This window comes from Ips typographus, linkage group LG9 (genome assembly GCF_016097725.1).
Source record: "Ips typographus isolate SLU linkage group LG9, UJ_Ityp_2.0, whole genome shotgun sequence".
Lineage (NCBI taxonomy): Eukaryota > Metazoa > Arthropoda > Insecta > Coleoptera > Curculionidae > Ips > Ips typographus.
Window position 1 is genome coordinate 6482666 of NC_138430.1, and position 21399 is coordinate 6504064.

General features: G+C 35.6%; 1 protein-coding gene and 1 long non-coding RNA gene across 2 annotated transcripts; one reads left to right on the forward strand and one right to left on the reverse strand.

Moving 5' to 3' along the window:
* Positions 1–88: 88 nt before the first annotated feature.
* LOC145733959 (single Ig IL-1-related receptor-like) lies at positions 89–20458 on the reverse strand. The gene is made up of 7 exons (XM_081987002.1): positions 20038–20458; positions 7472–7665; positions 3914–4009; positions 3743–3851; positions 1447–1577; positions 1092–1394; positions 89–1027 (listed from the first exon to the last, which is right to left on the reverse strand). Exons 1-7 carry the CDS (start codon positions 20241–20243, stop codon positions 627–629), a joined length of 1440 nt encoding a protein of 479 aa, XP_081843128.1. The 5' UTR covers positions 20244–20458; the 3' UTR covers positions 89–626.
* Positions 16161–18172, forward strand: LOC145733996 (uncharacterized). Its single transcript, XR_014179317.1, has 2 exons — positions 16161–16838; positions 18014–18172. It is a non-coding gene; the product is annotated as an uncharacterized LOC145733996 (long non-coding RNA).
* Positions 20459–21399: the final 941 nt, after the last annotated feature.

Here is a 21399-nt window from a genome sequence, read left to right on the forward strand (position 1 = left end):
TGACAGGAAAAAGTCGTATAGTTTTAGGTTGGCATATTAGCAATCTCTGTTTATGTTTATGCATAGAAGAAATTAAATACACCAGAAATAAAAGTCCAAAAATTCTATTACCATTAATGTTAATAACATACGTCACTAAAATATATGTGTACACCTAAAAAAATAATAATAATATAGAAATGTTAATATTAAATCACATGTAGAAATTTAAATCTCTATAAAACACCTTACTTTTAATGTGGGAAGTAAATCACATTTGAAAGTAATTTTTTAGGCTACTCACAAATTTAAGTCAAAAGCCACAATTGAATTAATTATTCGACTTATATGCAGCTATTATAGTATTCTAAAGGTTCTAGTAAGTCAGAAAGAACCATATTGAAGCCTCGTTCTGTATCAGTACAGCCAATTTTACACAAAAGTAACAATTGGAAAACATAATCTAAACAAAATAAATATTACAAAAGCGTCAAAATACAAAAAAGAAATAAATTATATAAAATAGGCCGAAAACTTTTACATTCTTCTTTAAATGTATATAGTCACTTAAGTCCCTAAATACTGTCAAAAAGTTTACAGAGTGATCAAACTGGTTGTAAACGCTAAACACTCTGTACAAGCACAGCCTACACCACCATCAAACTATCCAAGCTCCTTTCGGAAGTCAATCTAGGCCTGGACTGTTGCTGGGTCATTTCCACTAAATTAGGACGGTCCGCCCTTTTGGCAGGCAATTGTTTGCACACTTCCAACCAAAACTTGGCTCCATTTGAGCGTTCCCAACTGATAATGTTCATCGACTTGGACACTGAACTCAAAGTCTCCCCCAAGGAGTTTTTGGTCTCATTTTGACAGGCCGGCAGTTCCTTCAACATGACGCAAATCAATTTGGGGGCGCTGATCGCTTGTAGTTGTTTCAGGGCTTGATATAAGTTTGAGGAGGCCCAGGAATCGTTCAAAGCAGCTGGCGATAACACCACAAGTAATCGACGGCACGTTTGCGCTTGATGAGACAATTCTTCAGACCCTACAAGAATTATGTTAATTGTTTGGTCTATGATGGTAGTTTGTGAATGGTAAAAAATATTTACAGTTTGAAATATCCGGGGTGAGTTCCTTGGAAACGCAATGGTAACTACGAGCTTCCAGGTTGGGAATCATCACTCCGACAACGTGTTCGGCATCTTTAGGAGAAAAAGCGATTAGCACGTCGCTGGTTTTGCCGTCGTTTTCTTCTATAGGTCCGTAGTTGTCTTTGAGCAGTACTTGCACTTTAAGGCCGTACTGTCGAATCAGAAGAAGGACAGTGGTCAGTACTACAACGCTCAAAAGAGAGATGATGATCACTTCTTTGATTGGGAAAGGGTTGCGGTCGATGTACAGTATCACTTTTTCTAGAATATTAAAAGTTAGAATTTGCTAAGTCTAGCAAAAATAGCAAAATACCTTTTCTGGTTATTGTTACACTCGTGTTGATGCTGTTGCCTGGTTTAGTGATAACGCAAGTGTAAGTTCCGAAATCCTCCGGCTTCACTTGAGCAAAATTCAAGTAGGTTCCAAAGATTTGTCCTTCTTCCCTGCAAAAAAAATGGCTTTTAAGTACTTTGCAAAGGTTCAGATAAATTCAACTATCTCTAGTATTATCTATTACCGATAGGCCGGGAAACTGGGCGAGCGTTATGTCAATAAAAGTAAACTTGTTCTGGGTAATTGGCGTCATCATCGGGAACATTAAGACAACGGGAAAAAAAACAAAGAAGACGAGTTTACTGTTCGCACGTTCTCACGACCCCGGCATATCCAGTGGCGTAAGTCACTCAGGGATATCATAAAGATGAAAAGTTTGTCCATGGTTTGTCCATAGAAAACATTATAAATCTAGATCTCCATCTTAAATAGGAGGCCATGAAGACACAAAATTTGACATTTGATAGAATCCGCCACTTTATTTTTTCTAAAAATCACATGACTTCATGATTACAAAATTATACGCAGGTCACGTGATTTTTGGATCATATCGCGTTTAGATCCGAAAGAAAACGACTAATTACTAGTTGTCATTGTTGTTGACATCTATTTTGAATTTAAAATTTGAATATCGTTCACTAAAGTACTAAAAAGTATAGTAAAGTTGCATATTTGTGTTGTTGGTGAGTTTTGTGAGTGATATAAGAGTGTCAGATCTTGAACCAAGAGCAACGTCTAGCAGGTTTAAGTTTCCTAATCCCGAAAGAAACCGCGACTTATTTAAAGGTTATGAAAACCTTGTTGGAAATGATCTAGTTTTTAAACTCTCTCCATGAAAATATTTATCAAGTGAGTATTGTTGAATTACTTTTTTGTTGATAATAAGCTGGGTATACAGTATAAAATAGCATCACAAATAGCATGTTGTGGTGTTATCTATAGTATAATTGTATTTGCATTGGTAAAAGCAAGTAGCAGTTCGTGAGTTCGATCAGTAAACGAAAAACAATTATTATTATTCTTAAGTTTTAAAACAAATTACACAGAAACCGAACTAATTATGTTATAAAAGTAAATGGAAATGTTTAGGAATGTTCTAATAACAAAGTTATCTAAATAATTATAATTTAGTCAGTTTGACAACACTAAGGCAAAATTATGGCCTACTTAAAATTTTTGGAGGTGTTTTGTCTTTGTCACGCGCATGCCATCATTTATATGTGTCTCTGTCCGTTACACGGTTGTCCTATGGTCGGTTTTGGGTTTACCACACCTGTATATCACTTTAGTTTTACAATATAGGTTTAATTTTGAAATGTCAACTACTATTAAACAAGCACTTTGTGGCAAAGAAAAATCAATCTTATTTCCTTTTAAATGATTTGAAGCTTTCTATATACTAATAGGACATTAATTGGCTCGATTCGAATTCCATAATGCCTAAAGTCGCACATGAAAAAAGCACTAATTTACCGTGGCTGCCATAAATACTAAAATTCCAGGCAAACAAAAATCACCTTTATTAGCGATTTAATTTCTTTCTTTGTCTTCTGTGTGTGCCGGCGTCTAGCTTTCGCTGACGTTTTTGCAGGAACCGCTTGATCCTGTCCGGTACCAATTACGGACAATTATCGCATTTTTTTCGGTGGAATTAATCAGAAAGTCGTCTGCGTTTCGTCAGGTAAATACTCGACGAGCAAAAAAGTACCATACCGACGTAACCGGTGGGCAAATTTGCCGAGGCTAATCCGCCGATACGTGGTACTAATTACCAGGCGGGTTCTTTCAAACCGCATATTTTTGACTAATTTTTTCTTATGAGAAGTCACGTTTAAACATGTGAGACGGAATAATGCAGAACGTGCCTGCAAAATCACGCATCCTTTGTTTCCACGATTTTGTAGATCTTTTGTTTTTTTTGTGCAATGAAATGCACCGTAAATCAAGACTTTCAAGTTGGTGGTCATAGTAGGTGGAATATGTTACTAACTTAAGCCTACTATACAAGTAGAAGAACACTAACCGGAACTAGAAAACACAATTACGTGACAACACATTTTCAACCGCAAAAAAAAACCTGAGTGAATGGAAAACACTTTCGGATCTATTGTTGTTTTAACAAAACTAAAACGCGGCCAGTCATCTATTTCGGTACCGGGCAAACCCGTAAAAACCCAAACCGATTCGGGAAATTCTAAATTTACTTCATTGGTTAACTGGCAAATTGTCGGTTTTACGACTTTTTTTGGGTAAATAATGAAAGTTGTAGCTTTACCGTGAGGTTTTTTCCTGGGTGATCTCTTCTGGAACCTCGATCGAGGTGCCGTTGGACAGTTTTTTGTACCACACGGCTTCGCTGCGGGCATCAGGCAGGTCGACGGTACCTAAATCATACAAAAACAAAATTAGTTTCAGTTTATCTGGCGGTTAAATAAGGAAAACTCACCCCCGAACGCTTCACAGAACAGTCTCATCGCATCACCGGCAAACACTTCCATATCATTGGATACGTAAGTGATTTTTGGTTCATCCGGTAATTTATCTATAAAAAGAAATGCAAAGGTTATACTAAAACTGTATATGGTATCTAAAAGGTAAATGGTTGCAGGCGATTTAAATACTTAACCGATGATGAACCTGCTTAAGTCGTCACAAACCTTTGTCTTTGTTAAAGTAACACAAAAGTATAGAATTAGAATATTTTTATATGAATGGATATGATATACATAAACATACTAAAATGCAAAATAAAAATGGTGTGATGTAGACTAAATGTTGCCAATATAAACGTCACTAAAACAACATTGCAATGATGGTACCAAGGAGCAATGTCAGGTTTTGTTGCCACTAAATGTTATTGCTGGGTTTCTGTCAACCTCTGATACTTCCATGTATTATACCTTGTAGAAGCCTCTGGTCATTTCTAGGACGTTTTCAGTAGTATTTTAAGGTTTCTAGACGTCTAAAATAAGTTTAGAGACTCCTGGAAACTTTAAAATATTTCTGGAAGATTAAGGAAACTTGTACAGCCTTCTGGCAGTAGAATTTCTTCTATCTGGCACTTGTAAAATAATTTTAGAAGCTTCTGGAAACTTTAAAATATTATTGGAAGGTTTAGAGAACTTGTAAAAGCCTCTGGTCATTTCTAGGAGGTTTTCAGCAGTATTTTAAGGTTTCTGGCACTCTCAAAATAGTTCTAGAGGCTCATGGCAACTTGAAAATATTCTTGGAAAGTTGAGAGAACTTGTAAAAGTCTCTGGTTATTTCTAGCAGGTTTTGAGCAGTATTTTAAGGTTTCTGGCACTTCCAAAATAATTCTAGTAGCTCCTGGCAACTTTAAAATATTCTTGGAAAGTTTAGAGAACTTGTAGAAGCCTCTAGTCATTTCTAGAACGGTTTCAGTAGTATTTGAATGTTTCTGGCACTTTCAAAGTAATTCTAAAGGATCCTGGGAACTTTAAAATATTCTTGAATGGTTTAGAAAGCTTCTAAACGCCTCTGGTCATTTCTAGGAGGTTTTCAGCAGTATTTTAAGGTTTCTGGCACTCTCAAAATAGTTCTAGAGGCTCATGGCAACTTTAAAATATTCTTGGAAAGTTGAGAGAACTTGTAAAAGTCTCTGGTTCTTTCTAGCAGGTTTTGAGCAGTATTTTAAGGTTTCTGGCACTTCCAAAATAATTCTAGTAGCTCCTGGCAACTTTAAAATATTCTTGGAAAGTTTAGAGAACTTGTAGAAGCCTCTAGTCATTTCTAGAACGGTTTCAGTAGTATTTGAATGTTTCTGGCACTTTCAAAGTAATTCTAAAGGATCCTGGGAACTTTAAAATATTCTTGAATGGTTTAGAAAGCTTCTAAACGCCTCTGGTCATTTCTAGGAGGTTTTCAGCAGTATTTTAAGGTTTCTGGCACTCTCAAAATAGTTCTAGAGGCTCATGGCAACTTTAAAATATTCTTGGAAAGTTGAGAGAACTTGTAAAAGTCTCTGGTTCTTTCTAGCAGGTTTTGAGCAGTATTTTAAGGTTTCTGGCACTTCCAAAATAATCCTAGTAGCTCCTGACAACTTTAAAATATTCTTGGAAAGTTTAGAGAACTTGTAGAAGCCTCTGGTCATTTTTGGGAAGTTTACAAAGTTTTGAATGACAAGGTTTAATATGTTAATTTTTTTAAATTACACATCCCTGTAATCCAGTTTCAGTCACGGATCATTAAACTTACGATTAGCAAACCAAAGTATACACTTAAAACAGGTAATGTTTTCTTTTAGTGCTTAAAACTGTTCGATAAATCTTTTAGCAGCCACGCAGTCTTTGCTTTAATACAGGACCGAACTGAAATTGCAACATGTCACGACAAAATTCATAATTTTTGCCCAGTCCGCACCTATTCAACATTATAATCTTACAGCATTCAAATGTCATTGTATGAAAATGAAATGGAGCATATCCTACGCATTTCTTGTATTATATTAAGTTGCACAAGCCTTAGAGGTTTGTCAGATGGTTGAATCGTTCTGCATACGGCCGTCCCTGTTAACAATCCAGCAGGAAATGCGTAGGGTTAGTTGGGGGTTTGAGTAAACCACAACATATACGATCGACCAAAAGTCTAAACATGTCATTATTATATGATTTGTTGTAGAGAAAAACACCGGTTTTGCCATAAAAAGAAGTTCGGTACGATGAGAAAAGCAATAGTTGGCATAATTGAGTTTATTTAGTGCGTCAACCACAATAAGCTTAATTACGACCGGTTCGAGGAAATCTATATCAACGATTCCTATCGATTAAATAAAGAGATTTTTGACGAATTTGTCGGTGAACACCTGGTGATTAAATTGCGCGGAACGTATACTGGATATAATTGAATTCATCGGAAATTTAGCGCCATTTTTGTTACTCGCCTTATTCTATTTGCAGCTGTAATGATTACATATAAAGAATTGATTACTCACTCTGTCGGTCAGATCAATAGATCGTTGTTTGTGGCAGCTATCAGTTCATTTTTCATACGGTAGGCGGCGCGTCGATTAGTTGACGTGTGTATCGCGCGCAAACGGTGGGAGTGAGGTTAAGAAAAGAGGAAAGTTGTTTTGTTGATATAACCAGAAAAGGGGGATGTAACACGTTTTGGGGTTTTCCGAGTATTTTAAGGACTCTTGTTATTAAACCAATGTTCTTTTTGAAAGGGGTTGTTTTATTGTGCCCACTCATCAAAGACCGGACAGTGATTACCAGGATGACCGTGTTTTCTTGAGATGGCGCGACACACTCCTACCAAATGTGAAAATATAAGTTCTCGAAAAAGAGGAAAGGTTAATACAAATTTGTATGTAAATGAATCGGATGTAAGTCCAGCAGCACAGTGGGTAGTTTGTAGTTGGTCAAAAAAGTAGCTTTCAGTCTGCTGAGATCTAGCATTTTTTAACTTTCCAGTACTTAATTCCTGCCACGGCACTCCAGTCAATTAATGTCGAATAAAACGTATTAATGAAATTTCGACGTGTTCATTGAACAGGAAACCGAATGGCTCCACCTGGGTGCATTGAACAAACAATAATATAATAATAATGAGAAAGGCGATATTCCATAAATTAACTGTTGCATTCGGATTCAAAGTGGGCGTAAATACCTACTCAATAACGTTTCGGTTTTAATATACAATCAAGTCATACATGTATGCAAGTTTTGTCCAGTCCGCACCTGCTTAATGTGACTTTAAAATGAGACATTTTTCTTTCTCTTTTCTGATAATCATTATGACAAATAAATATTCTGAAACAGTTCCTTTATATAAAAATAATATACAATTATCACAATTTTATACACGTTCCTAGAAGACCAAAGATAAACTTTGTTATTTATCATTTTTTCCACTTCTCGAAAAATAGTCTAATCTATCTTCCAATTATTAGGTAAAATAAATGAACGATACTGAGAATCGAAGTTACTGGCGTATCGATTTAGACAACTCCAGGAACATCAACTTTAACAAACATCAAACTTACCGAAAACCCTCAGGCTGATGTCATGTTTGAATATTTCCGTCTCGTTTCCTCTATCATTCCTCAACACGCACGTGTAATTTCCCGTGTCGTTGTCCCGAATATTCTGGGCGTAAATCGTCTGATTGGTGCTTTCAGGAAATATTATGAAATTAGATAGATCCAGTCTCCAAGGATAGGGCTGGCCGTCTTTAAACCTGCAATAAAAAATCAGCTTTATTAATCACATAAATCCTACGCCACTGGACTAAACCATATGCCTGATTCTTGGATCGTTCCGTCATTGGATTCCCTGAACTCCATTTAATTACAGTGCAAATTTATAACGAATTGTCGATAAGTTATAGTCGTAACGGGGGTGAAGTCTTAAATGTTTCCCAGAAGTAAACTTTTTCTTAAATCAAACCTGTTTTCCTGGAAAGGTTAGGTTTACTTTTCAGGAAAAGTAAGTCGTAAATGTTATATTGCAGTTAGCTGAAAATAGCTAAATTTTACTATGAAATATAATAATGGAGAAAAATTTCTGCATTTCGTCTCACTCAACTTACTATAAACAGAAGAGAGATAGACGTCACAGAAATATGGTGTACCCGAGGGGGCATTATGGTGTACAAATTTTAGGAATTAATGGGCATTACTGGAGGAACATTGGTATTTTGAAAACATCTAAATTCAAATTTAAACATAAATAAAGTTTGGTAATTTCAATGAATTCCGTTGGAATACAAAAATGAATTTTGTAATTTTACTTTTAAAAATTTTCACGTTCTCTAGCGTCAAAACCGTACCCCTAACCCATCATCTTTTATACGTCAATAGAAAGCTTATTTCATTGGCTATACATTGACATATAAAAGTTTATACAAAATGTGACAAATAAGCTAGTTATTGACGATTGAACGAAAGAGTGCACGAAAAAATTGGTCAATTTTGACACCCTCTAGCGGCCGAACTGTCTAACCTATCCATTCAAATTGGGAGACCGTTAGAAAGCTCATTTCATTGGCTATCCATTGACGTATAAAACACTACTAAAAATGGTGCTAAAAAACGAGTTATTCAAGATTGAACAAAAGGATGCACAGAAAAAGTCATAAAAAAATAGTTCACTTTGACGTTCTCTAGCGGCGAAACCGGTTATCAACCCAAGTTGGAAAATTTTTAGAAAGCTCATTCTATTGGCTATTCATTGACGTATAAAACTCTAGCAAAAATAGTGCAATTAAACGGGTTTTTGAATATTAAACAAAAGGATACACCAAAAAAATTGGTCAAAGTTGACGCCCTCTAGTGGCCAAACGGTATCACTAACCAACCGACTTTTGTACGTCGATGGAAAGCTCATTTCGTTGGATATCCATCGACATTTAAAAGTAAATACAAGGTGTTTCAAATACGAGTGTTATTTACGGTTTACAGACAGGGTGCCCAAGAAACACTTTTTGACTGGTTAGGGCTTATTTGACCCTGGAAAATTAAGAAAACACGGTTACATGAGCTACTAGGTCTACTACGATGTAATGCATAGACATTTCTTGAAAAACCGATTTTGCAAATGACAATTTTCGTAAGGGTCTAAGTTGCCTGAAAAGCCACCACTATTCCAATGGGTTTTGCGTTATGTTGGCCACTTAGTGTAAGCGAAAATCGACTTTAATGATTTTGTTCTACAGTTTTGCTGCGGATCTAAATTTGACATTCACTGTGCTAGGTTTGTGCCAAATATCAGAGCCGTACATGACCTATTAAAAAAAAATCTCTCAAAGAAGTGGTTACAGTCAAGAAAAACGTTTAGTTAGCTTTGGAGCCCTCTGGCGGCCAAACGAAGCACCCTATTAATACAAACCGCCATATTTTTGGAAAGCCCGTTATATTTTCTATCCATCGACATAAAAAAGTCTATACAAAGTGTTGCAAATAAACGAGTTGTTTGATAATAAAAAACCTTAACCTTCAATAACTCGATTATTTTGACAGTTACAGGGTGGTTCAATGGATCAATTTAAAGCATACATTTTTCAAATAAGTGACCTAATACAAACTTACCTTAATTTTGAATAGAGAATCAGAGAACGTGCTTTTTTAGGACTGTTGTCTTGAGCTCTTTTTTTGACCATCCTGTATGATATATTTTATCGATTTCTTCACCCACTCTTAGAACAAATCTTGTATAAGACGACAAAACACAAAAACCAAGAAAAACACGTTTTCTGATATGCATAAATTAAAATTATTGTTTTGGAGACTGAAAATATTAAATTTCACATAAAACAGTAACAGGATACAGAAAAGTGTATGACATTAATACACGAAATATGTCTAGAATTTGAGGTAGAATCCAAAAATGCAATAAGTATACAAGGTGTCCCATTTAAACTAAGCAACAGTTGATATCTACTTCGGGTTAAATCGTTGCACGCATATTTTCTTATTAAAAAAGGTTTTTTAGACTCTTCAGTCGTGGTAATGTTAAAAAAGAAAGATATTTTTCTGAATACTTGGGTTTTTTGGGAATACATTAGTAGAACAGCTTTAACTGTGTAATTAATAAATAACCTCTCATTATCTAACCGACTTTACCATCCATGGTTCTCTCTCCTGATCATTTCAATGAGCTTATTATAAATTCTAATCATTTTAAAACAATTGATCTAATTCTGTAATAACCAATGTGAACATTCCAGTAAGCTTATTTCTCTACGACCAATTTTCGATATTTTCGACTAACAGAAATTACCTAGAAAGGTCTGTTTTGTGTCATGGTCACTTTATTCTATACAATAACTACCAGGTGAAAGAATTACTTCAAGGGCCTCAAACTGTTCAGGCCCTTTTCAAAGAAATGACGTGGGTCTAAAGACCTATCGAACTACTTGCAGTGTAAACCCAATTAAAAAAAGTAAAATTCCTGAAACGGAAAACGTATAGCTGAACCGAATCTGCCTGGGGGAATCTATACGCCAGATTCCTGGAAATCAAATCAGGTTAATATTAGTTTACTTTCCAGAAACAGTTTCGTGACTGCGTTTAAGTGTTTCGGTCGATATAAACTGTTGTTATGGAGCCATACAATCCAGAAATGGTTATCTGGATTCAATTTTGATCATTTGACGTATTGGGAAAAAAATCAAACGTGAAACAATCTGGTTGACAACCAAATTGGTCTTTCGTGCTGCCGTGCATCTTTACGTCATATTAAATGAGATCTTGAAAGATAAATATCAGTAATTGAGACTTAAATGACGTGTATTAACGTAATTGTAGACGGCAATTAGGTTTTTTTAATAACACAACAGTTTGGTTGTGTTATGACTTCATTGGCATTACTTTTACTGCTTGTCATATTTTTTTTAGTTGAAGCAAAGAAGTGCAATTCCCATGCTCAAAATCAGCTGCAACAAGAACAGAACACCTGTACACCGACAACACCGTATTTTTTCACCTAAATATGGTACAAAATGCGTCTCGTTTCAGCTAAAAAGGCAATTTCTGCTTTGGTCTGCCGGTTAATGGCGCACTCGTTCTAGTAAGAGACAATCCGGTGTTAGATCATTTATATTCCAGTCCAGACGTGGATTCTTTACATTTCCTTGTGCCGTACAACTACTAGAGATGATAAAACAATCATAAACATCGTGAACCATGATTATTCATGATACGACAAGTTTGAGCAAACATCAAGTGACGTGTAAAAACAAAGGATGACCCTTTCGGTACCCGGCTTTGTCCAGTCAGGGCAAATAGAAGACTGTTTGGACAATGAACGAGAAAACAAACTCACTTTAACGGTTTGCAAATAATACCAAGAGAAAACAAATACCATTGAAGGAATTCGTGGGTGGAGTTGGAAGAAAACTAAGGGATGTAACACTACCCAGACTTCTTTTTTTGTGTCTGCAGAAATTGAATAGCAGCAGCAAAGCAGAATGTCGGCAGGTAATTTGAGAATTGCAAAATTATAGGTTTGCCGAATTCAGCAGGTAGATAATCATTCAGGTGTTACAGTCTTCTGAACAACCAAAAATCACAATCCTGTTTCTTGTATAGGGTGCTGAAGATATTGTTTTCATGTGTTCGCGGAACCATTACTCGACACCTCTTGTAATCACATAACGTGGTGGTTTTAATGAGAACCCGTCACGCTGATTTCAAACATCCTCGCTACATACATCAATCCGTGTTACTGGGTGGGATTGTTCAACAATAGGACAAAAAAGCAACTTTGTACGGTGCATGGTATTGTCGATTTTGAGCTACTAGTGATGATGGTGGATAATGAAAGTTAATTTCAGAGTCTATTTAGTGATAATCATCTGTATTATCGGTTATTATACTCAAAAACCTTTCTTCTTTGTTACACTGAAGAATCCCTAGATTTTTTGTCTTCTTCTGAGTTTCATCACTAGCTTCAAACTTGAATAAGGGTTTCTGCTAATGATCAATTTTTCATTGCAATTACTAACTAGTCAACTTCAGTGTACTGAAAGAAAGAGAAAACGTTTCCGTAAGAGGGTCCGTTTGCCTCATTTCCTTCTACTCGAGAAATGCCGTTTTACGTTGAAACTCCATTTTTATTCGGTTTAATTGACTTACGGACAACGGTCAGTTATGCACACACATACACTTGACAGACTGGTCTTCAAACACTTAAGAAGGTAACGGCACTCCTTAACACATATTAATTTTCCCACAGTTCTGGACGCACTTAAAAATGTATCTACAGTGTGGCCCATATACCGCAGTTGGTTTAGACTCGTCAGATTTTGTCTGACAAAAAAAAGGATACCTAACACAAAATATTACTCTTTTCACTTTTAGTATTCTTCTAAGTAATTTTATTATCCAAAGGTACCATAAACCTGATTATTCACAGAACCATTTTGAAAGTCCTGGTTGTAAACCAAACATTTTTCAAGTAAAATTGTGGTTCTCATCAAAAAAGCAACATTGAATACCCTGAACATTTTAACTTGGTCCCTACCAAAAAGAACGCCGACAAAACATATAGAGAAGACAAAACAAATCTTTTATGGGCCAGACACACATACCGAGCCATTAAGCGGAACCCAAAAGAAAAAACAAAAAAAAATCGTGTACGCTGGCGCTTCTTTTTTACTTCTCAATGGAACCGGGTACCAGACAGGTCGGGTTCGCGATAAAGATCGCCTCGTTTCGTTTGTTATGTGGGCACAACCTCAAAAAGAATTCAAATTGGCTTTTATATGGGTTCTCACCAAGCTTTGTGAGCGCTACCACAAGCATTAATTCCAACTTTGGTTCCGCAACATCCCACCATGCGGTTAGGTGAAGTTAAGATGTTTTGTGGTACCGTCCCTAAACAATGAAATGATTTGTTAACGATTTTGGGGACGTCAGTCGGTTTTTTTTGCGTCAGTTTGATTAATGATGTTTGGATTTCTTGGTACCAGTCAATTAAGTATGGAAAAAGCCTTTTTAATTTAGTGTGAGTGCTAGGCACGTGACAGTTGCTGTCATTTGTGTACAGCCAACACGTGGTGAACTGTCAAATTATCTGACAGAGGGAGCAGTTGTCGATTGACTGTGTGACCCTAAATCGCTGAAACTAACCAGTTTTAAACGAATAAATCGAAGGTTTTTGATGAATCACACAATAAAAACATAAATGGCGGCCAATGCATTCCAATGACGTGCAATTCATGTTTTTCACTGACAGAGCTGTATTGTTTCAATGACATTTGTTAGAGTAGGATATAAATACACTAGCAAATCTAGTTAGTGGATGGTAAACTGACACAAAATGTCACTTTTTTTAAATGTCTCCCTATCTTTGTCTAGAGTACTAGAGTATTGATTTGGAGTGGTTCTCACTTTTTTTTACCATTGATGAAGTATAAATTCAGGTGTGTATCATTAAAACTGATTATACAGGGTGGTTTAAAAGTGAAATTTCGTGTTGAGTAGCTATAAGAAAATATTACACTAATTTAAGTGCAAAATTTGTGTGAAAAACGTTTCGAATTCTTTCTTGTTTTATGGGTGTAACACTGTCTTTAAATTTCCATTTCATGTCCTGTGTCGTTTCTAATTTAAATGTTGTACCTTGTATTGTTAGGCTCGTGATGGATTTCCACTTATAGATAAGACATAATAAAGTTATTCTCACCACGACAACGGCCGTTCACACTAAAAAAATCATTTGTATGCAAAACTGGGTTGTTTGATTCGCATATAACGAGTCCCTAGCGAAAATTCATTGACTCAGGAAACGGTTCGGTACCTGTCGAGACCAACTAATTAATGCTAATTTTATTGGCCTTTCTGTATTGGATTAACTGATGTAATAAAATTCAGTTAGTAAATTATTTTGGCAAAACCTTATATAAGATTCAGTTTTTTGGACCCCATCTAAAACCGAAGTGAAGCGTATAGTCACGTAAATTGAAACAAATTAAAAAAAGCTTAGTTAATTTATAATTGGTTCTTGAGAACACTGAACTTACGTAAATGGTAAAAGACGAATTTAATCGAAAAATTGTTATTTCAAGATTGTATTTAAAATTGATGTAATCAAACAAGATTAGGTAAGTAAATGATTTTTTTTTGATTTCAGTGTGTTTAGAGGAGAATCAAAATTTTAAAAGTAGCTCAACTTACCAGTAGTCACGTCTACTAATAATAACATGAAATAGCGTTTTTTTCGGTTACTGCTCGTCGTATTTTGCATAATGTCATGCATTTATCTAACCGTACTACTTTTTTCAACCATAAACTTGTATAGAACTGCAAATAGTTAAACATGTAAATTACATTTTATTGTTTCTAGGAAATAACGAACCAGTTTAGTATGACAATATAATGCACTATTTCCAAACCAATTTTTGCATCATTGAATCCACACTACAGCAGCCAAACCAAAAAATAGCACAATTAAAGCGACTTTTGCGACACAAACGTTAAAAAAAAACACCTGAGAAGAGTACATAGTTAGTTGGTCGTACAAAAAGCGGTCCAATAGAAATGGCCACTTTACAGTACTACCGAGGAAAAATATTTCAGCTTGAGTTGTCTTCGCAAAAGTACCTGTAATTACCGACTAGTATTTCAGTTATTCGAACCGTCCCGTTTATTTATTACGTGCCTTTTGCAATTTAACAGCAACTCAATATCGGACGTTATTAGCCCAATCATGTGAAAGAAGTAACTTAAGTTCCGAAACAAAAGCCAAATTAATGTATGGAATTTGTTAACATAATGAACGAACTACTAACTTTTGACTTTCGGTGTTGTTTAAACAAATTTTCTAGGAAATTCTAGCTACAATATGGTAGATGTTTCAAATGATTAATCATGACATTACGGTGTTCGAAACTGTTTTGAAAAATATCAGCAAACACGCTAATTAAATTGGGTTTTTACGGTTATACTCATTTTTTTATTGATAAACATTTTCGTTGTACTGCTCTAAACATTATTAACACCTCCACAAATTTTACTTTTCCTATTAAAATGTTTTTGTGGTGTGTATGTGCGCTACACTGCCAACATCTTAACGACACACCCTCGTAACCGTAGCAGTATGGCAGCACCTGTCAAAGTCAAAAAGAAAACGTCAAGTAATTGAATCACACCACCGCCTTCTTTACAAGAAAGCCTAGAATGTCATTTTAATGGCGGCGTTATCGGATTTTTTTTTGTACACAAACCTATGGAGATGCAGTAGAAAATATGTTTTTTTTTATTTTTTCGTGTAGTTGATTAGAAGTTGTGAGTGAAAAATCAAAGAACGCTTCATTCCTGATCCAGATATGTATAGATATGGCTTTTGATATCCAATAAAGTCCAGCCAAAGCAAGTTTGGTTAGAACCCTTTGTCTTGGAAAGTACAACAAACTAATGTAAAAACTGCTCAATCAAAGAAAATTTGTAAATCCTTGAATCTAGGTAAGCAAAAGTGGTAAATGGGTTTTATATTATTACCAAGACCTTTCTTTTAAAATGTAAATGTGCCAATGAAACTTCTAAAAGCTGTCCTGTTTCTTCAGAGTAAACCTTTGTTGCTCTCAAAATGCCTCAAAATATAACTCACATATCTATGTATGTGAGAGGCAATAAGTTTACTGAATGAGAAAGCATATTGTACTTACCACTGAGTATTGTGTTGGAGTAAAATCATTCCAGTTCAAAGCTTTCAACCACTGTTGGGTTCGAGCAGGGTCTTTTGGAAAGTAAACGACTGACACTTTTGGGCCTTTCACCAAATTGCTTTTACAATTTGGCAAACAACAAGTGTGACGGCATATTGTAGAGGCAATAGAATTTAAGTTAAAAAACCAACAACAAATTATAGAACAATGAAGGAACAATAACAATAGTGATAACACAATAAAATGAACACAAACTACACTTTCACTAGAACAACAAACATATAAACAACAATATATAATAGCAAACAAAAATTACTTTGGCAAGTAATCCCAAGTCTTGACTTTAAACTTTAAAAATTAATTTAATCATCCAAAAACTCAATTTCCACAATACAAACAAATGCAAACTGTCAATCCCATATTTCGGCCATATTGGAATTTTTGGCATGCACCTTCTTGGCTTTCTTGTACAGAGGGCGGTGATCACACTGGTTTAAATTAACATTATAAATCTAGATCTCCATCTTAGATAGGAGGCCATGAAAACACAAAATTTGACATTTGATAAAATCCGCCGCCGGAGGGAACCAAGGATATTAAACAGTACAGGATTGCTCGATCGGCCGATTTTGTTTCCCGGCGGCGAATGAATTCTGACGTCACAGTGGGCCTTCGGGTGCACAATACGCTAAATATTCGCCCGAGATGCTATGTACGAGATCATGTTCGTGAATGATCGACTGCAATCGCGCATCGCGCAAAACAATCGCGCAAACGCGAGAGACCCATGGTGACGTAAAAATCGTCACCGGCCCGAGCCGATACCGACAAGATTGCGCTTATGGGATTAAGCACTCCTGTACTGTTTACCGTCCTTGGGAGGGAACCACCTTATTCTTTTCTAAAAATCACGTGACCCCATGATTACAAAATTATACGCAGGCCACGTGACCTTTGGATCATATCGCGCTTAGATCCGAAAGAAAACGACTAATTTCTTAGTTGTCATTGTTGTTGTCACTATGAATATCGTTTACTAAAGTGCTAAAAGGTATTAAAAATAAAGTTAAAATTGCATATTTGTGTTGTTCGTGAGTTTTGTGAGTGATATGAGGGTCAGATTATGAACCAGCAGCAGGTTTAGGTTTCCTAATCCCGAAAGAAACCCCAACTTATTTAAAGCTTATGAAAACCTTGTTGGAAATGATCTAGTTTTTAAACGCGGCTATGGAAATATTTATCAAGTAAGTATTAATGTATTACTTTTATGTTTATGTAAATAAATAAACTAATCTAACCTAACCTAACCTATACAGTATAAAATAGCATCACAAATAGCATGTTGTGGTGTTATGTATGTTAGTTAAAGGAGGTTCACCATTGTAGTCCGACCTACTAATTATTTACTATAGTACACACCTTTTTATCAAAACCTGACATAACAAAATAGAAAAACAATTAAACATTTCACATTTTATGGTTAAGGAACTTTGACGCACTCTAGCGGCCAAACGGTGTGATCAATTAATTTATGGCCGTATTCGTTTTGAGGCTCCATCGAGCCAGCAATGTTCGAATTTGACGTCACGATGACGTAAGTTAAGAGAACTTTAATTCAATCAACTGTCACATTACGTCATCGTGACGTTTTAATGTAACTGGTCAAATAAGGGACTAAACTATTCTAGAGTTTTTGTTGTTTTATGTAAACGAAATATAACCGGCTTAGCGAAACATATCTAGTGTGCCATGCAAAACGCCCTCTCGCGGAAAAATTATCATAATAGTCCAATCTGTCAAAACGTGACTTTAAACAGTTCCATTGACATGTAAATCTAGATTTATAATTTTTTCTATGGTTTAAATCCTGTCCATGCTAGGATGTTGTTTTGGTCAATATTAAAATTAGTTGTATCAGACTAGACGTTTTGAATAAAAACCTTTTGGTACATTCATCATTAAAGACGTTTTCAACTGAAATTACAAAATGAAAGTATCATCTTGTTGATATTTCGTGTTAACTAACGCGGTGATAAATACTGGTCAGTCAACGTCTTGTTAACCGGTTGCTGTATTATTCAGAGCACTAGCTCTGTCTTTCGCGTCCCCCGTACTAATTCCCCCAGGTCTAGACTCCCACGTTGGACCTGATGGATGAAATGACGCGGCCACACCGAAAACCAAAAGAAACGATGTAGACACTCGTCTTGCCGGGATGTTATCTTGTCGTTGCCGCCGAAGACGCTGCCCCAGGTCGACTATTCTAGCTCTCCGCTAACAAACTTCAGGGTTTCTCGATAAGGCTTTACACTTGTAATGACCTATTAAATCACTTTACACCCACAAATAATACTCTCAATTTCTCCCAAAAACGACATTTGTTTAGCGTACCAATTTACATATTTTATGGTTATCGTAGGTGCGCGACAGGTTCCAGAAACTGGTTATGATTATGAATGGAATAGTAGTGAACCTATTTATCAATGGGTGGACCAAGACAGCTGCTAAGTGCAATCACTCAAATTGTTGACCTAAATTCTATCCGTTCACTTTTACTAAACTATACAGAAATTTAAAATTTGTAGTTTTAATAAAACTCGAATCATAAGGTGAAAATGGTAGAACCATGTGGGAGCCAACATATCAACAATATAAGAACCGGTGGGTGTTTACTTGTAGTTTTTACATTTCAAATTTAATGAATCTAGTAATTGGTTTGTGAAAACCAGAAAGTTATCAAAAACTTAGATCAAACGTGACTGTTAAGTGGTTTTTTTGTAAATATTAGTGAAATAGTGGGAGTCACCTCCGTAAAATACACAATAGTTATTACAGCCACAACTTTGTGAAAAAAATATTCATTAAATAAGAACAATCTTGATAGATCCTGACCTCGAAAAATCCCACCGATGAATCACTAAAGAAAGCTTCAATCTGTACGAATTTAAAACTACAAAGATTTGCTAGTCTATTCACGTCCCAACAAGTTTGGAACCAAGCTCCACCAGGATGATCAAGATAAAAGAAGCATATTCACGAAACAGACATATCTTCATTTTTCAAAGGACAACTGTACAGCTACTGAGGCAATTCTCCGAATCACCCTCTCCTACCTTCCGTCACCTTTATGAAGGGTCTGTAACCCCTGTTGAGAGGGTTTAAGGGGATTAACGACACCGACGATTCAAAGAAAATTTCTTGTTCCAAAGAAAAATGCTAAATTCGCCAAACGCCTTCAGATACTTTTATGATCGATTCTTGGTATGTGCAAACCTCCGGAGCGGTTATTGAATATTAATTTTGTAAAATTCTCACTAAGAAGCACGTGATTGCTTTACTTATTAATAAGTGTAGTTATGACAGGAAGCTGTTACTCGGCTAAGCCGGGTTTAGCATAAATAACAATTTCTGCAATTTAAAGCTTTTTCCTAGAGCTGGCTGACATCAGACTACAAAAGTGCATAATTCGCGGTACAGCAAAAAGAGAATAATGTTTGTTGCATAGATAAGCAAAAGTGAATCACTTTTGTTATACACAAAAGGTTTTTTCTGAAAAAAAAACGTTTTATCATGTATCAAGTAAATGAAAGGATTGCTACATAAACCGCACATTTTTAACCAAATGTGGGGTGTCCATTTTAAATGTCTTGCTTTTGAAATTTTAAAAACTACAATAAGACTATACTGATAAGAAGAGCTATTACAAATCAATGCTCTGGACAAAGATAGATATAAAACCATTGGTCACTAGATTTCAATCAGACTTGATAAAGTGATCAAGTAACCAACTGTTAAACGTCACGAGATTTGATACATGTCACAAAGTTATGCTTCATCCTTGTCTAGAGCATTGAATTATAATAGTCTTCTTGCTTTTTGTTTAAAATAAGTTTGGTTTTGATACAGTTTACGGTTTATGTACAGGGTGTCTCAAATTTGTGGCACATCATTGGGATCCCAACAACAGTGATTGACTGTTCCTATATTATTACTACTTTAAAAAGTCAAACATAAAGGCGAAAATATCAAAATTAATCAGAACATGTCTAGCAAATAATTTTGCTGTTTGCATTGATAAAACCAAAAGTTATCTACCATATCAGTTATTACAATAATTAATAAATGAATCATATTTGCTTCAAGTTTATTATTTATACCTTTATCATAGTAAAAAATAGAATATGAGTAGGATTCTTTAAATAGTTTACAACAAATGCATTTTCCCTTAAATAATGAATTGAAGTCAAACTAAGAAAAGCAGGGACGTTTAACATTTTTTAACCAATATGTATTTGCTTTTGTTGAAAATGATTACCTAAATCGAGTATTTCCCAGGATTTTTGACACTCCAACCCAATAAGTGCAACTAGTAAAAACCGATAAGATTAGCTCTATTCTTAGAATTTAATATTATTGAGTAAACTAAATTATTAGTACACTCACCACTCAATACTTTTGTATCCTTTAGCGCAACAATGAAGGCCTTTAAATTTTCCCAAAAAAGCGTATTCCTGACTGATCCTTTCTTTGGTAAAGTGCATATCGTTGCTGTCTGTTTTCAAAGTGTTTGAAGAACAATAGTCTTCGATTGCACTGATAAAGTGTCCACTTAAAGTCAGGAAGACCAAGATTTGCCATAACACAGTCATTTTGAATAATACGAGTTAATTGTAAGCTTATAAATGAGTCACCGTATTTGTTGTAACTTTGTATTGAAATACAAAAATGACCTCACTTTTTCACAATTTATTAAACGCACTGCACGTTATGCGGGACAACCGGTATACTAATAATATGCATAAATATAGAGACCGCGTGCACTTTATTGTTCGATACAGGTCGTCCGTAACTCCATCTACTACGGTTGTCGCGAGAATGAATTGAAAATTGAAATGTACATTGTACAGTAGTTTAGGGGTTCAGACGAATAGTACTAGAATTGAAAGCGCAGTTGTACTAGACGCGTACAAAATTCTACCTGGCACCACTTTGTGTTAGAACATAGAGAGAGATAGCAAGCATTGTAAGTACCAAATTTAGTACTGTTACTGTAGTGTTAGTTGAGCAAGCTGAAACAGGTACCTACCGGGATACGCAAAATACTCTATTCTGATTGGCAACAAAAGACAGAAACATTGTCTTTGCGTTTTGCACGTGCTGGGAAAACTAAACAAAAAATAGGTACCTAGAATATGTGGAAGTAGTAAACCGCACCCTGTATTTCCATATTAAAAAGTATTGCAAATTAGATGGTAAAATGAAAAAACAGAAGAACTTTGGCATCCTGTACCCAGAAAGAGTACCCTGTCTTTGTATCAAAATGAATAATAGAACTAAAATACAGTGTCAAATCTGACGTTTGATTCTTTATTTGTTATACAGGTGTGGTAAATCCAAAAGCGACCATAGGAAAACCGTGTAACGGACAGAGAAACGTAGGTAATTGCATGCGCGGGAGAAAGACAGAAAACGAAAAAAATATCAAGTAGGCCATATTTTTAGTGCGCTGTTGCCAAACACCGTAAGTAAGTTTGTCGAGGGTATTGAATACTTACGGCGTTTGGCAACAGCGCGCTAAAAATATGGCCTACTTGATATTTTGTTCGTTTTCTGTCATTCTCCCGCGCATTCAATTACCTACGTTTCTCTGTCCGTTACACGGTTTTCCTACGGTCGCTTTTGGATTTACCATACCTGTATATTCAGAACTACACTATTTCCAAATGTAGTTCAGAAAAGGCCAAGTGAGATTCAGAAAAGGTCAAGCGTAATTCAGAATAAGGAACTTCAATTCAGAAACCATCA